Source organism: Poromitra crassiceps (genome assembly GCF_964638095.1).
Source record: "Poromitra crassiceps genome assembly, chromosome: 6".
Classification (NCBI taxonomy): domain Eukaryota; kingdom Metazoa; phylum Chordata; class Actinopteri; order Beryciformes; family Melamphaidae; genus Poromitra; species Poromitra crassiceps.
Window position 1 is genome coordinate 38,445,088 of NC_139627.1, and position 16,616 is coordinate 38,461,703.

The following is a 16,616-nucleotide window of genomic DNA, read 5'->3' on the forward strand; positions in this document are numbered from 1 at the left end:
ATTTTTGAGCATTTGTGTATCTGCTCGTGTGTGTGTGTGTGTGTGTGTGTGTGTGTGTGTGTGTGTGTGCGTGTGCGTGCGTGCGCGCGCACATGTATGCGTGTGCTCTGCATGAGCATGTGCAGATGACTGTATGTGTCTGCATCTGTGAGAGCTTGTATGTCAACATCTTTGTTATCAGTCTCATTTCTTAGGCTTAGTGTCTGTGACAAATTGCACAATGAAGGTTAATGGACCGTGGAGATGTATTGTTATCTGCCCAATTCCTCATTATACACCCAAATGGAATTACAAACACCATGTTAAAACCTTTCCCCCCACATGCCTTGTGAAAATGTGGATCACTTACAACGGCCCCTTTCTTTAAAAGATCAGTAACAGTAATCGACCAACAATCTGTACACATAGTTTAGGTTATAGCAGGGGCATTTATCCCACACTGATGAGGTTGATTTGGTTTAGTTGTACATTTTCATACCATTGAAATTGACCTCAAACAACATTTACCTCAAGTTTACCTGACTCCAATTCCAATTGATCCATTAGATCTGGGAAGGACAATATAAGGTCAATATTAGGGATGCGTAAAGACAAATAAACTTTGTAGACGGACCATTAGGGTATTCATTGTTGTGACGAAATACAGTGTTCTGTCGTTCTGTATTTTAGCCAGCTGATTATGAACAACATTGGATTTATCTTTTTAGTTTATTGAGTGTGTGTGTCGCCTCCCCAGAGATGCAGAATATGTGGTCTTCTCTCAATTTTCAACATTATTAAAACTTAATCTGTTGATTGCATAGAGTTCTAGCCAACATTAAACATTTGGATAACCAGCAGTTTGAGCCTGCCATCATTCTATAGGCCAAGGCAGTATTAGTATTACATCATTGTTCAGAGTTGAGCCTGCTCCGCAGCCGCATGCTACCTAAGCCACTTAATGAGCACAGTGTGTTTTTTAGCGGGGTTGCACAGTCTCCCCTGATACACTGCAGGTCCCTCATAAGGTTCCACCGCTGAGATGGCAATCAACCTTATTAGGCTTCAAACAGCTCTGAAAAGAGTTGATCACAAGTTCAACCAACAGGAGAACCAAGGGTTATTATTATCTGATTCAATCACATTGATGCCATTTTTTATGGGATATGCAACAATAGACGATCATCTTCAGCTTAATTAGAAAGCCCAACACTGCTTCCTGCAGGTCAGACTGTGCATGGCAACAACAGACAGGGACATAAATAGCACAATATGACTTAGTGGATGTTAGGATGAAATCAGTGAAACAAAACACTAATTGTGATGGGAAATGTGAACTGAGTGTTTGCATGTTTTTGTTGGGGGGGGGGGGGGGGGACTCACATTGTTTTTTTTAAATAAGCACAGTCGTAGTGATGATGAATATGAAGCCAACATGGTGTAGTTGATGCACAAGTTAGGCTACATGAGATACATAGGCAACATAAATACTTAAGCAATAAGCCCAGAGAGGCTGTGGTTTACAGTGATTTTAGAACACCCTTTAGCGAAATTGACATAATTAAATAAAAACATACAACATATACAAGATATGGATAGAGTATTAACAGCCAAGTGCAGAAATAGCAGAGTATATTCACAGGTTATATGCATGAGTTGCATTGTATTGCACATGTTTACTGTATAGGGAGGTGGGAGGTGCAGGAACATCAGTGCAGGAGCACAGTGTGTGTGTGTGTGTGTGTGTGTGTGTGTGTGTGTGTGTGTGTGTGTGTGTGTGTGTGTGTGTGTGTGTGTGTGTGTGTGTGTGTGTGTGTGTGTGTGTGTGTGTGTGTGTGTGTGTGTGTGCATGTGCGTGCGTGCGTGCGCACGCGCAACATAATCTATCTTTCTGCTACATTATTACCAGCTATATCAAGGGATCATGAATGCTCTGTGTGTCTGTCCAATGTATTATGAATTATGTCATATATTATGGCCTTTTTTTTGTACTAGGCATCTCGCAAGGCATCTCAACGACAAAAACGTGACCAAAATTGCAGTACCCAGTTACTCCCTTTTATATAAGGATATGCCCCACCTTAATAGACTCAAAAAGGCAGGTGTAATCAAGGGGATATGGGATCAATGATTGGCTCTCTGGTAGCATGTGACCCACTGTTAACTTATAACCTGGAAGAGCCAACTTCACCATACCTGAAAGTCCAGCGTGAAGGTTAGGCGGGCTGCTGCTCTGAGACTGGAAGCATCAAATTCAGATCTTTTTAATGGCCGGGCCTTTTTATCTTCGGCCACTAATGGGAAAAGAAAGGCGGCTTGGTTGGCAACAAATACTTCTGATTCTCACAGGTAGGCTCATGCTTTATGCTTTATGCTTTCTCATTTCTGAAAACTGCTACCACACCTTTACTATTATTATCACTCTTGTTAATCATTAATCCTACACCGTTTGCCACTTACCCGGAAGCAGGCCTTTTAGACCTGTGGGTGAAACCATTTATTGGATTTACTCATTATTACATCGGTAGTATGATGATTATAGTCAAGTTTCAGTTGTTCATATAATACTATGTCACTTTGTGCTATCCCCTGCTAACACTTTATCCAAATGGACGTATTTAATTTTCCAAATTCAACATATAACTTACTGTGACTGAGACGAGGATTTATTGTCCTTCTGTTTCTTTTAATTTCAGCACTGCCCTGCTGTAGGAACCTGCAAGTTTCTATTCCAGAGAGAGAGTATGAGGTTGCAAAAGGAGATGATATTGCCATGACATGTTCGTTCATCCCTGCCAGACCAGACTTTAGCATGCTCGTCCTCACATGGGAGACTCTACAAACCAGCCAAAATCCAACGGTTAGAGGTTAAACCCTTAAACTGACCACAAAGAATTCTAAGGCACATGTGCAGTGAATTAATGGTTAGCTATAAGAAAGTCCAAAGCGCATGACTCCAGATATGTATTTTTGTCCTTGTATTTTTGTGTTACTGTAATGTTTCACTAGAAAGGCTCACATTGTGACATTGTGAAGAGACTCTTAATAACTAACATCCTATCAGTAAGGTACCATTTAAAAAAAAAAAAACTACATTTTTGTGTGTATTCCAGTCTTTCACCAATCTAGAGTTTGTGTACAAATGTTAATAAGAACGCATTCATAGCAAGCTTGTGGCACAGTCGCACCCTGTACACGTACAGGAAGGGTGTTGCTACTGTATACACAATCATCCACTGTAGTGTGTAATATTTATCACAAAGAGGAAGAGGACATCTTCTGTTTTCATTCAACAGATTATACTTGAATATTGTGCACAACAGTTTCAAACTTAGAATATGCAAGTACCACATAATTGGATTTCATATAGGTAGTAGGGTCATGCCTTTTGTCCAGTGGATAATGCATAACTGAAGATTGCGACCTGCACATTATCATTATAGCATACAATATAGCTGGTACAAAGACAGAGAAGAGAAGCTTAGCTTTTATTCTTAAACACTTGTAGAGCATATTCATTTTGTAAGTGGCATTAATTTGCATGTTTAGATATTATAAATAACTAGACCCCGCCTGCCCGTCCATCTATTTATTATACTATAATAATTATCCTATAAGTATTATCCTATAAGGCATAACCTATATCCTATAAGTATAGTATAAGTATACCCAAAACCATTTTTAGCCAAGAGAAAACTGAAAATGGAAGTAAAAATCAGAATGTGTGTAATAATTAACACTGCAAACGGTATTGAGCACAGATAACACTGGCACATAATGACACACGATGCTGGCTCATAGCCTGATGATATTGATTTATATTCATATGTTATTGTTAAACAATGAGTCTGTATTCTCTAAACTGCGTTGTTTGTGTGTTCCTGTTAGAAAACCGTGGCCACCTACTTTTTAAACGGTGCAGTTGACATCGCACCTAACTATGAAGGCAGAGCATCTATGTCTGTTGACGTGGCCAAACAAGAGAGCGTCCTCAGCTTATCCAAGGTGACCCAACAGGACAGCCGCACTTTCCAGTGCAGCGTTATTATCCCCAATGATGATGAGGGAACCACAGCTGCCACCACTTCCCTTTTGGTCCTGGGTGAGAACTGCCACAATGTTGCTTTAACCTCTCAAACAGCTTTCGTCATTTTCCAAATAATAAATGTCATGTATCGTATTTTGGCTTCATGAGGCTGGAAGATGTAAGATCGATACATATTTCATGATTCCAAATTCTTGGAAATATAATACGTGTGTGCTTTATTCCAGAACGTCCCTCTACGCCCATCTGCACGATGCAGGGCAGTGCAGAGTACTGGAGTAACATCACTCTCACCTGTATGTCGGAGGAGGGTTCCCCGAAACCCATCTACACCTGGCAGAGCCACAGCGTCCAAAACATCCCCAGACAATTTCCACCTAAGACAACTGAGAGTATGAATTATAATAATAATATTCATTCGTCCAAATTTCTTCCATTTGTTTTGTGTGTGTGAGCTTCAGTTTGAACTAAGCATCTGTGCATCCTCTGAAAAGTTCATTATCTTGGTCAGTATCATATTGCCCTGTCTTCCAACATCAGATTTGAGCCTAATGTTTGTCATTGTGTTGTAGAGGATGGAGTTCTGTCTCTCTTCAATATCTCAATGGAGACATCTGGATTCTTCATCTGCACTTCAACAAATCGACTTGGCTCTGCCAGCTGCAACTTCACCCTCTCTGTGGTACCCTGTGAGTGTTGAACATGATGCAGTAATACATATAATGTTATATACATCTGTAAATTAAATACATTTCATGAGTTGAATGGTTTTTACAATGCAGCACATGCCTAGACACTTTCTGAAGAGCTGGTAATGCGAACATGATGGACATTTTGCACATCCTGCAAATACACTGTAAATTAACAAATTTGTTGTCTTCATGTTACCAATTTGTTATATGGTGCATAAATATTTTGCATTACATTTCAACTACACTTTATATCTTTGTATATCTTTGTATGTCAGTCCTGTCCTATTGTACTAGCAAATACTGCAACAGGAAGTGACCTGGGGTTCAATTTAGAATGTTTATGTTGTTGAATCAAAACAGCCTATATTTTCATATTGTATATATTTTTATTCATTTTTCTTTGTGGTTTTATGTTGTTATTTTGCACACCCTCCTAATACTGTAGTTCATTTTTCCATACATTTCATTTTCACATTTTCCACCTCACAAATTCTAGTGTCTTATCCTTACCTTTCCTTACCTTAGCTGTGTAATAGACCTAGTGGTTACTTGAGTATCAACATGTTAAACAGTTAACCCATCATCATCTTCTGCACTTTGTCTTTCGTTCCTCTCTAGCCTCCATGAACCTTGGGGCTACTGCAGGAATCATTGGGGGTGTCATAGCAGGTCTCGTGTGTCTGGGGGTTGTCATCTACTGCTGCTGTCGGAAGAAGAGCCAAAAAGACAAGTATGCTGAAGGGTATGTGCTGTATGTTTGTCCCGCTGCCTCCTCACTTCTCACTCACTAACCCAATTACAACATGTACCCAGGCCCGGATTATCAACCGGGCCGACTGGGCTAGTGACCGGGGGACTCCGAAACCCCACCAACTGTCATCTCATCCTACTTTTTCTGTCTTTCGCAGTCTGTAGTGAGCTATCTATTGGTATTAACATGTCATGCTAGCTTGTCTGGAAGGTGGCTAAATAATGCTCAAAGTTTTGGAAAGGGCATGGCCATTTTCAAAGGGCTCCCTTCTCAAGATATCTGAATGAGAATGGGTTATATGGGTACCCACGAATTCCCCCTTTACAGACATGCCCAATTTAAGCTAAGCCCATGCAGTTTTTGTATGCAAGTGTTATTTTTGCCTATTCTGAATATTATGCTTACTGGGGGTTCCTAAACAGTATTGGAATTGCATGGTAATTCTTACAGAAATCTCCAATGTCAAAAGTTATTGATACCAAATCACAGCATACTTTTTTCTATGGTGTTCCTCAAGGTCTTGGTATATTAATGTGGTATTTTGGAGGGATTTTTGACCTTTTTTATCAATCTTGTACCAACTTTGTGTAACAAAGGTATCAACCCAAAAATTGCTGCAACAGTTTGAGACATAATTGAGCCTTGGGATGGCCATCATAAGTAAGGGGGCCTCCAAGTGTTTGTGCCCAGGGCCCTCGGCATTCGTAATCCGTACTTGCATGTACCCTATTCATTTGTGAATAATGCCTTGACCATTAGTATTTGAGCAGTGTATACATGTGCTTTCGTTCATTCTTCCAGTCATGCAGCCTCCACTCGAGTAGTTTTTTAGTAGAATTACTAATTGTAGTAGTAGCTAGTAGGGGTGGGGGAAAAAATCGATTCACCTAAGTATCGCGATTTTTAATGTCACGATTTTTTTAATCGATCTTCTATTCCAGAATCGATAATCGGGGGGGGGGGGGGGGGGGGGGGGGGGAAATTGGGTGCTTGCAGTCAGGCCACTCACTGAACAGCAGGCCAGGCGCCGCCTACTGGTTTACTAGTGGTTTTATTACTTTATTAGTTAGTCTGAAGTAATAATTACACTTCAGGGTTAAAGTGGGTGCATCTCATTGTAAAATTGGACTTCAAACGGCCCAAATCTGGCTTCAAACGGCCCAAATTGGGCTTCAAACGGCCCAAATTTCACGCGCGTCGGCCCATATCGGCCTGGCCTGCTTGGTATCTAATGCCCGGCCTGAATTATGATCCCAGTCCGCCCCTGTTTTTAACTATATCGCCCAGCTCTACTCATGATATATAATATACAGTCTCTAGTGTATGATTCAACTTTTCCCATGTTCTAATCTAGTGTAAAAAAGCAAACAAACTGAAAAAATAAAAGAAAAAAATAAACAAAAATCGCAATAAATCGTAATATCGAATCGCAATAATCATAGAATCGCAATACTTAAGAATCGCAATATAAATTGAATCGGCACCCAAGAATCGTGATAGTATCGAATCGGGAGATAAGTGGATCGCCACAGCCCTAGTAGCTAGTAGTAGTATGAGTAGGAGTAGGAGTAGGAGTAGGAGTAGTAGTAGTATTGTTTCAGTAGTTTTTCTATAGGAAATTTATTTTTAACCCCCCCAACCCCTACACATTTATCAAATCAAATCAGCTTAATTTCTAGCTATATTACCTTGTTTGCCCCACAATACAGTCTGGTGGCTTTCCAGTCAGCCTTAAATGTGCATTTAAACGTGCATTTAAGTAATCTTTTACAACTTATTTTGTGATTATATGTCATGATATTGGCAAAGGAAGAATTTAGAAATAATGTCAGGTTATTATGGCTGGATGTCGGTTAGCCTTGTTGGCCTTATTGACGCATGTTGAGTAAATGTTTGCTGGCTATGATCTGTGGCCACTGGTCATGTGAGTGTTTCATCCCTATGTGTGGTTCAGGTCCCCAGGAGATGTGGAGTTCCATGACAGAGCCTCTGCTGAAGCTGGAGAACCGTACTGGGATGACAAGTCGAACCAGACTCAGCCACGCATTGAACAGCTCGACCAGTCTGAGGAGAAAAGCATCCCACATCAAAACAACTACAGTGACAATTTGACAGACGAACGTAAATTTGAGGATGACCAGCACAGTTATGATAGTCGTAAAGAGGGGTATGACGGCAAGGGTAATAATGTTGACAGCCAACGTCACGTCGACGACCAACATGATCGCTATGGTGGAAGTCGTGATCGCCTTGACGATCAACGTGATCGTTATCGTGGCAGTCGCGATCGCCTTGACGACCAGCGCGAACGCTATGGTGGAAGTCGCGATCGCCTTGATGACCAACGTGAACGTGATGGGGGAAGTCGCGATCGCCTTGACGGCCAGCGTGAACGTTATGGGGGAAGTCACGATCGCCTTGATGACCAGCGTGAACGCCACGGTGGCAGCCGTGATCGTCTTGACGACCAAAGTGATCGCTATCGTAGCAATCGCGATGACCAGCGTGATCGTGGCAGTCGCGATCGCCTTGATTATAATGACCAGCAGGATCGCCACGGAGGCCGATATGACTAACCATGTCCTGTTACTGAATCTGATATTAATGCCCAAAATATAATTATTTTTTCAATGCATTCCAGAAAGTTGACATTTTTTCAGAGAAGACCCAGAAGACCTAGAAAAAAAGGATTGCATTATTAGCAGTAGCAAGGCACTACTGAGAAATGCACCACTAAAAGCATGACGTGCCTCGGTCTCCCTTATTATTTCACTTCACCGCTTAATAATGCATTAAGCAGCCATCTCTGTCTTGGATCACCAGAGCACCACATTACTGATAACGCTTCACTTCCTGTGAAGAATTCTCAGTTTGCAAGAATTCTTATCCTACCTTCAGGGGTGAATTTTAATTCCTGACAATCATAACCTCATATATATGGCAGAGAGGTTTTTTCATGCTCAATGTATCCCATGTCACGAGCAGTACCACCAACTTGTACACAACTAAGGGACACATCACACGCCTCACCACAGACTGAGAGCATGATGGTGCTCTCAGTGCATTATGATGCCTTCAAATGGAAGTCGTGAACTCCTGTACACGACATCGTGACACAACCAGAATGTGGGCAGAATTAATCACTCCTGTCCTGACTGGAATCAGTTAGGAACCTGACACTCCACCTGCATTTACACATTGCTTCATTATTCACTCTGCAGCTATGATCCTTGAAGTACTGTAGACCAGTGATACTCAACCCAAGGCTCAAGAGCCACATACTGCTCCTTTATGGGTAATTGTGGCTCTTTAAGTCCTACTTTAAATAAATAAATAAATAAAAATCGAATAAAATAATGGGAGGAAAGGGACTTTTTGGGGATTGTGGCTCTTGCAAAGCTTTTTTTTTTGTCAGTGTGGCTCCTGAATATGGCAAGGTTGAGTACCACTGCTGTAGACTATTGTAAATGCTGTCAACATGTTTAACTTTGAATGTACATATTTTACAATGTTTCCTGAGCAATCAAAGAATAACCATAATTTACATAATGTGAGTTACAGAAATAGAAAGACAGAGAACAATATCAAGATATTAATCACTGAGTTTATAGTATTAGGCTACATTTGGCTTTCCAGTTGATTGAGTACTTACTGTTGATATTATTTTTGCTGAAAAAGTGCAGCCCACAAGAAGATCACACCAGACCCCTGAATCACACCAGACCCCTGAATCATTAGACATTTCAAGTATCCATGTGTTCAGGACACATCCATTTATTTAGCTCAATCATTTGGGCATTGCTGTATTGTTAATTGTCGTTTCAGTGAGACAGCCTTGTTATTTGTTGTGACTCTATCTGAACTGTATAGGTCTAGATTATTTTATTATAAGCCATATCTAACAAGTTTCAAGTGGTTTCTATTAGACTATTATACTCTAGACTATTAGTTCTTGTGTTCCCACTTATGCCGAATCCTCACTACAAAGATTGAGTGAAATGCAGCTGAATTGGAACTATATTAGGCTATGTTATGTTAATGTGAAACTTGTGATAACTTGTGATGTAAAACGTTTTGTATTGCATAGTGAAATTGTTTCTATTTGTTGGGCGGGGGGCGTGGTTTGTCAGCGCTTGAACTGTCATGTGTGAAGAAGAAATGTTTATAATGAATATAACTTTACTGTAAATTGATGGTTTTGTTAGTTCATGTTTTTATATGCCTGCTGAAATTCTTGTTGTGGATGAATAACCTTTTTCAAATCGACCGAAATCAAAATAAAGAACTCAATACAATGCAACTGGGAGATGTTTTTGTTTTATGATGATGATGATGATGATTATTATAGTCTTCAAATTCTTCAAGACTGAAGACTCGCAGGGCTGACCTGATTTTATAACCCCCACCCCCCCCCCCCCCCCCCCCTCCCAGACCCCAGACTGTTCCAACCCGCGTTCAATAGTGCTAGTCTAGGCCTACCTGTTGCAGGAAATTAGTTATTAATAGTTACACTTATAATGACGTTGCATTTTGGTATGTGCTTAATATTAAGAGTCGAGGAGTGGAATTAAATATTTGGCTTTTTGTTTGGACTCACCCACGGGTGAAGTGGTACAGTCCCGTTAGTCGCAGGCTGATCCTCCTGTCCCGTTGCACCAGCAGTCGGCGGAAAAAAACGGGAATCACCATCATGTGGATTAATTACACTTTACTGTAACACGGACTGTAAAATGAACTTTTACCGGCTGGCTATTTTACTAGGAGCATCGGGTAAGTTTTACTCTCCTCCACCCACCTCCGAAAATATCATTTTCTCCTGTGAATATGCTTTACAGCAGCGGCGGGTGTGCAACAGGTTGATCCCACAGTTTGTAAATTAGGCTATTGTGTCCCCAATGTAGATGAATAGTTTTATTTTTATTGCAGTGAGCCTACACCATGTGTAGCTACTAATACCATTTAAAAATACTGCCCTAATTTTATATTCTGACTTCCCCGCATTTGTGTTCATAACTAGATGGATAGCCCTTTATGTGCTGTCCTATTTTCATTGAATGTGAATAACAGCCCATATGGGGGACCATAACACTGATGCAAAGTCACTAATCATCCTACATGGATTTACAGTGTTGTATTCAATAGTTGATTCATAGCAATCTGTGCAGTAGTGGGCACCCAGATTGGATTCATAGTGACTTGATTGTGCTTTATGATGTTCTTTACCTCCTGTCCTCTGATACAGTAATATCCCTTATGCATGATATCGGGGGGAATAGGATGACTAGTCTGTAACAGGCCCACAGTCTTTTGTTAGACTTATCAGTGTTGTTAGCTAAGTCAGTGTGAAGGAATGCATGACAACAGAGGAGTTGAAGGCAGGAAATGTGACAGCTTTTGGGAGGAAAAGTCTGATCGTGTTCAGGAAACATGAACATGGAGCATCCTGTTGCACTGCTGTGACTATGACTATAAAGAAGGGAGGACTGGTTGCACAGTGAATCTACCATTGAAATAAGGCCTTTACTCTTTATGCAGGTGGTGGGGGGAGGGGGAAACCATAGACTGTAAAAACCTCTCTAACCTCCGCAATCTACAGTGAGTCACACCTGACGACAGACTTGAAGTAAAAAAGCCTTAAATGAATGGTGATGGTGGTTTCTGTTGTTTCACCTCTCTCTCACCCCCCAAACTGATTGCGTTCATCACGTAATGGTTTGGTTCAAATCTCTAACAGTTAATTGGTCTGTTGACACCCAGCTGGACTGGACCTGGTATCCTCATTGGTTGGGAGTCGCTGACCACCTCCCCCTCTCAGTTCCCTAATGGGACAGGAGGGGGAGATTTTCAGCTAAGCCCTAACAATGGGCTGGCCCATGAAAAAGAGACAAAAGGGAAGACCAGAGCGACTCCGTGGGAGGAATTTAGGAACCCCCCTGCCACCCCATATACTGTGCTGTTGCCCTGTAAAAATATTTGGCTCACCATCCCCACCTTCCTTATCACCCCTTCTCCCTCCAACCTCTCAGAAGAAAGGAAAACTATTTTGCAAAATATATCATTTTGTGGAGGTTTACTGTTGTTAATGTGCAGAAACTGCATCTGATCTGTCTCAAAAGAGGCTATCAAGGAACTGGGAAAGAGGCCATTTTAGATAAAAGCGATAGACTCAGACTCGGAGTGTGTGCTTGTCAGATGGCTCCTAAGGAGAGGGCCGGTGGGCTTGCCTTTGTTTTCATTTCCTGTCTTCTGGGAAATGTTTAGAGCGAGTTCCTGCCCCACCCAGATTTGAACATGACTAGCCACACAGCAGAACAAACGCACCCACAAGCCTCTGAATACTCCATGATGACCCCCTCCTCCCCACAGACCTCCCCAGCCCCCCACACACACTGGAATTTAACCTTTCTGACCCTGGTACCGAGCAGGAGAGAAGATCGACCCCAACTCCCCACCCCCTGTCTTTACTCCAGTTTTGATATTACGCAAATGACTACTCTGCTAGGTAATCTCCTGTAATCTCCCACTCATGAGTCAGCCACACAAGGAACGGACACAGCTGTTTTTAGGGAGATCAACTTGTCGTCGCTGACGCATCCTCCTGTCTCTTCTTTCTTTTCACTGTTTTCATCTGTTTTCTGTCCGATGCCGGTATTGATAATAACACTTCTCTTTGGGGTATTAAAACAAGCAAACTCTGTGAAGGAGTCTGGTTTACGTCCTAGATAGCACTGGGAATTTGGCACAGATGTGGCGGCCCAGTTTTCCTGTGGCCAATGCTGTATCTGAGCTGTGATACCCTAACCCTGTGAGCCAAAAGTGGCCCAGATGAGGCCCAAATGTGTCTTCGATCTGCGATCTCAGTACCTATAGGCATGATTCCACCTGTTTAATAAAGAGAAAGAGAAGGAGGCTGACTAGACATTTTTAGGTGGTACAGTAGCCTATGTGTAGGTGGACCTGGTATTTCTCAATGTTGACTATGCTCTGTTTTAACTGAACATATTCAAAAACATTTGCATATCCCTCTGAATACTCAAATCATGTGTCCACAAGTCTTACACAAGACTTAGCTGTAGAAATGTATCATTCCTTAAATGATTGAATTTGCTTCTGCCTATTGACAATTAACCACACAGCTGTATTACATGTGTATTCCTTCTCAATAATTCATTGTTTCTGTATTTGCTGTGTGTCAGTCTTAGTGTGTGATGGAGTGGAGGTCACAATGCGGGAGAAGCAGCGCTTCGCCATGCTCTTCCAGGCGGTGGTTCTCCCGTGTCAGTACCACACCTCATCCAACCAGCCCCCGGTGGTGCAGTGGTGGTACAAGTCCTACTGCCGCGACCGCACACGGGAGGCCTTCCGCTTTCCAGAGAGCCTGGGCGTCCAGGCCTCCGACCTGGGCGCCCGCGCCCACCTGGAGTGCTCCGACAGTAGCCGCACAGTGCGCATTGTGGCCTCCGGACAGGGAGCCTCCATGACGCTGGCCGAACACTACAAGAGCAGAGACATCGCCATCATAAACAGTAATGTGGTGATTCATGTCCTTTTTGAATTGTACCAGAACATCTATTACTATTTATTGCTAACAAAGCTTGATGACAGGGTTATTGGTGACCAGTGGCACAGTGTGAATCATCCCCAAGCAGGAATCAGAGCTGATTGTGCTTTGGGGTTTCCTGTTCTCTAAATAGTCCTCCTTTGTGTTTGTCTCACAATACAGGGGGCGCTGTACACACACAGAGCCCATGTACTCTTATCCAGCTCTGTTCATGTATGCACTCCTTTTACACCACACTCCTTATCAAGACCAAACACACATCTTCCAACTGAGCTTGACAGTAGAACACACCGCCTTCAACAATGTCCTCCTGTCGTCGTTCATTACACTATAATGTAAACATACATTGACAATACATTAGTTTTATCAGCGAGTGCAGCTGGTATTTGGTCATCATTTGATATTACAGTGTTGACTTTGATATCATTTTGTCTTGTATGCAGTTCAATTGTATGGATTAGTTTCCTCTCGGCTATGCTAAAGCTAGACATTGTGCAGTGTGCACACTGACAAGTATGTTTGAAATACCTGTGCAAAGTGTCACATTTGAGGTGTATTGATACATTGCTCTTCAAGTGTCAGAGTGTACTGTAGCACCAAACTGGTATGATTTTAATTCAGAGCATTGTCAGAAGTTATGTTGGAATATTCAGCGTTGGAATATAAAAAAAAATGGCATCCAGATAAACATCAAAGCTTGTTAGCAATAGCAAGCAAGGTACCACTGTACACAATTAAAATAACTTTTCCTCAGACCACAACTGACCACAGCCTTTGATATTAATTTGTAATTTGACATATTTTGTGGTGTTAGCTCTCAGAGTGTATCCAAAATGTAATTTTGGACAATTTTGAATGTACATTTTTTTATTTGCTCTGCTATAATGGAACCAAAGTGCTAGAGAGGACCAAATTGGATTTATAAATGCACTTATCAAATACTGATCACATACTCCCAGGCTGCTTGACCTCTCACCTTTGACCTCTTACAGTACATGTCACCTTGTTTCCTCTCTGTGTGCAGAAGCGGACTTGCGGATTGGGGAGCTGCAGTGGGGGGACAGTGGAGTGTACTTCTGTAAAGTCGTCATCGCCGATGATCTGGAGGGGAAGAACGAGGGCCAGGTGGAGTTACTTGTGCTTGGTATGCCACACACTTCCTTTCTCTCAAAGCAATGCATTGATTGAGCGTATTGGGATGTGTTGTGTTGTTGTTAAATGATAAGCTGTGTGCATTTTGCTTTGTTGTTGTTCTGTGAAGTGTCTTTTTATTTACTGTTCGTAGACGTTTTAGAAGTGGCCTTTTTGTGTGTCTGCGTACCAACGTGTCCATACAAGAGCTTCCCTGGAGACGAATGGTCTTCCCCTCTTTACATGGTCCTGGTCCTCTGTGAGAGACTCTATTGTTGAGCTGTGAGGTTACACTTTCATCCCACTGACATGGCCTTGGCTGGACTTTACTTTTGTTACAACTTAAGTCAATCAGATACAATGTCACTTGTTGTCCAGAAAGACTATGAGAGCATAATGCTGAGTGAGTCAGAAAAGTGTGTTTGTGTCATATTTGCGCATTGGGGGTTGTGTGTTGTTGATTAATGATTATACAAGGCTTCCCAAACCTTGGTTGAAGAGTGAATATTTGAGCATGAATGGCCAGTGTTTCACCACCATACAGTGAGAAGGCTACACAATCAATAGGACTTTAAGTAGCGTATCCATTAGTGAGAGAAGTTCTGTGGGCTTTTGTTGTCAGAAACGCAAGCCCCTCCTTAAGCTGTTACTATGGCGACATGCTTTTTTCTGAAGAGACTGGAGCATGTTACGGGTCAGGGGTGGAGACATGTAGAGAGAGACACAGAAATGCACTGAACTAGATTTGACTTTGGCCCGAAACATAACGTGAGACAGTAGGCGAGTTACCCGGAATAGCTTTCTTCCTGTGTAGGTTTGACATACTCTGCTCTGCACTAATCTGATTATAATCAGCTCACCAAAGAGAGAGATGGGGGGGGGGGGGGGGGGGGGGGTTAAACTTATAACAATAACCCAACTGACTGGGTTTAGTAGATTCATTAGCATGACCGCACTTGACCGCAGTTGGATCGGCCTTTCCTAAAGTTCCTAAATATGCTACAAACTTCTGGGTTTAAGCCACAAATTGTGACACTCTTTCTCTCATCCTCTTCCCAAACCCTTGTTTAATGTCTCTTCCTCTTGATCCCTTTTGCTCTCGCTGTTCTGACTCTTGCAGAGTCTCATAATCTACTCCTCCATTTCTCATTCCTTGCCCTTTAAGTTCTCCCTCCATCTTTCTCTGCCTCCCTCCCTCTGCCTCCCTCCCTCTGGCGGCTGCATAGCTCCCCCTGTCTCTCTCAGGTTACTGAGCCTTACTGAGCTTCATGGTATGTAGATGAGTGTGCCAGGCCGGGGCAGCAACATGACGTTTTCTGTCAGAAGGCCAGGCTATGCTGTTTTTTTTCTCCATAGCAACTGCCTACTCAGCAGCACACACATGGGCGTATCGTCTACTCCTGTAGTCAGACAGACCAGACAGTGAGAGGGCTTTACGTTAATAACAGCCCTGAAGACCTCACACAAACACGTACTGGAAACACAAGAATGAACACCTGTAGTTGTCTCGAGACGCACACATTTAGATTCTGCGTCCCACCTGTTCCAAGTGAATGCTGTTCCCCCTTCTTCACTTTTACTAGTTATACTAATAGCTTCATTTTTTGCTTTCACTGTTTCTCCGCCTGTTTATCGCTTATAATGCGCACAAAAGAGCCATTGTTTCCGCAACCATAGAAGTAGCTTGACCTTTTTTCTGATGAGCTTCAATCGTAAATCGGTGTCCCAGAATCCTCCAGCACTCTGCGTGCCCCAGTTTGCCAAGTCTACCTCTTTGTGCTCCCACACTGCCATAATAATAATACCATATACACCTCCTGCCCCCTCTCATGGCACATCTTGGTAATGCGTGTGTATGCGTGTACATCTGCACGTCGTGTATGTATTCATGGGTGTGCGACGTGTGTAATGCCATCAGAGAGGCACAGGTTTCATGTGCACCACATCACAGAAATATAGCACTGCCAGCTCCCTGCTAAAATTAGATTGAAAGTGACATGAGTTCCGGCCTTTGAACTCTGAACCCTGACTTTTTAAGGCTTATATGTCTACAGTATGTTCATCAGTTGGTATGTTTGAGAACCCTTCTAGGAAACGCTCTCAATGGCATTATAATTTAGTGGCATGAACTCTGGACACCACAATATATCACTATGTATGTGAGCATGTATAGCGTGTCACACGCAAATCTGTCCCTTGACTTCATTGTTAAACGATGGTGTAATAAGTTCATCTCCTTGGTCCCCCTTTCTACTGCATGGCCAAACATCAGTCATTTGCTAATTTGCCTGACCTTCGGCTCTTGCTTGCTGCTTCCTCTGCCAGCGCTCACCTCTGCTCTCCCTCTCTCTGCAGGTAGGACAGGAGAGAAGGACGATCTCCTACCTGAGTTTGATGTGGAGATTATGCCAGGTACGGCACTTCACCCGCACCCTCTGTCTCCCTCGCTGCCATCTT

At 42.4% G+C, this 16,616-nt stretch overlaps 2 protein-coding genes across 2 annotated transcripts in view; both read left to right on the forward strand.

Annotated features, from left to right (window-relative positions):
* Positions 1 to 2,106: 2,106 nt before the first annotated feature.
* LOC310777872 (V-set and immunoglobulin domain-containing protein 2-like) lies at positions 2,107 to 8,043 on the forward strand (the record flags this gene model as incomplete). Its single annotated transcript, XM_083638220.1, has 7 exons — positions 2,107 to 2,194; positions 2,676 to 2,839; positions 3,868 to 4,081; positions 4,252 to 4,416; positions 4,597 to 4,713; positions 5,335 to 5,458; positions 7,422 to 8,043. The coding sequence occupies 7 exons, from the start codon at positions 2,107 to 2,109 to the stop codon at positions 8,041 to 8,043; spliced, it is 1,494 nt and encodes a 497-aa protein (XP_083494346.1).
* A 2,099-nt stretch (positions 8,044 to 10,142) lies between these two features.
* Positions 10,143 to 16,616, forward strand: part of ildr2 (immunoglobulin-like domain containing receptor 2) — a gene marked incomplete at its 3' end in the record, with an annotated part of 13,009 nt that continues 6,535 nt past the window's right edge. The window contains exons 1-4 of the mRNA XM_083639565.1: positions 10,143 to 10,237; positions 12,664 to 12,993; positions 14,053 to 14,172; positions 16,515 to 16,571. Of these exons, the coding sequence (XP_083495691.1) occupies positions 10,198 to 10,237; positions 12,664 to 12,993; positions 14,053 to 14,172; positions 16,515 to 16,571 (547 nt within the window). The 5' untranslated portion in view covers positions 10,143 to 10,197. The remainder of the gene's footprint in view (positions 10,238 to 12,663; positions 12,994 to 14,052; positions 14,173 to 16,514; positions 16,572 to 16,616) is intronic.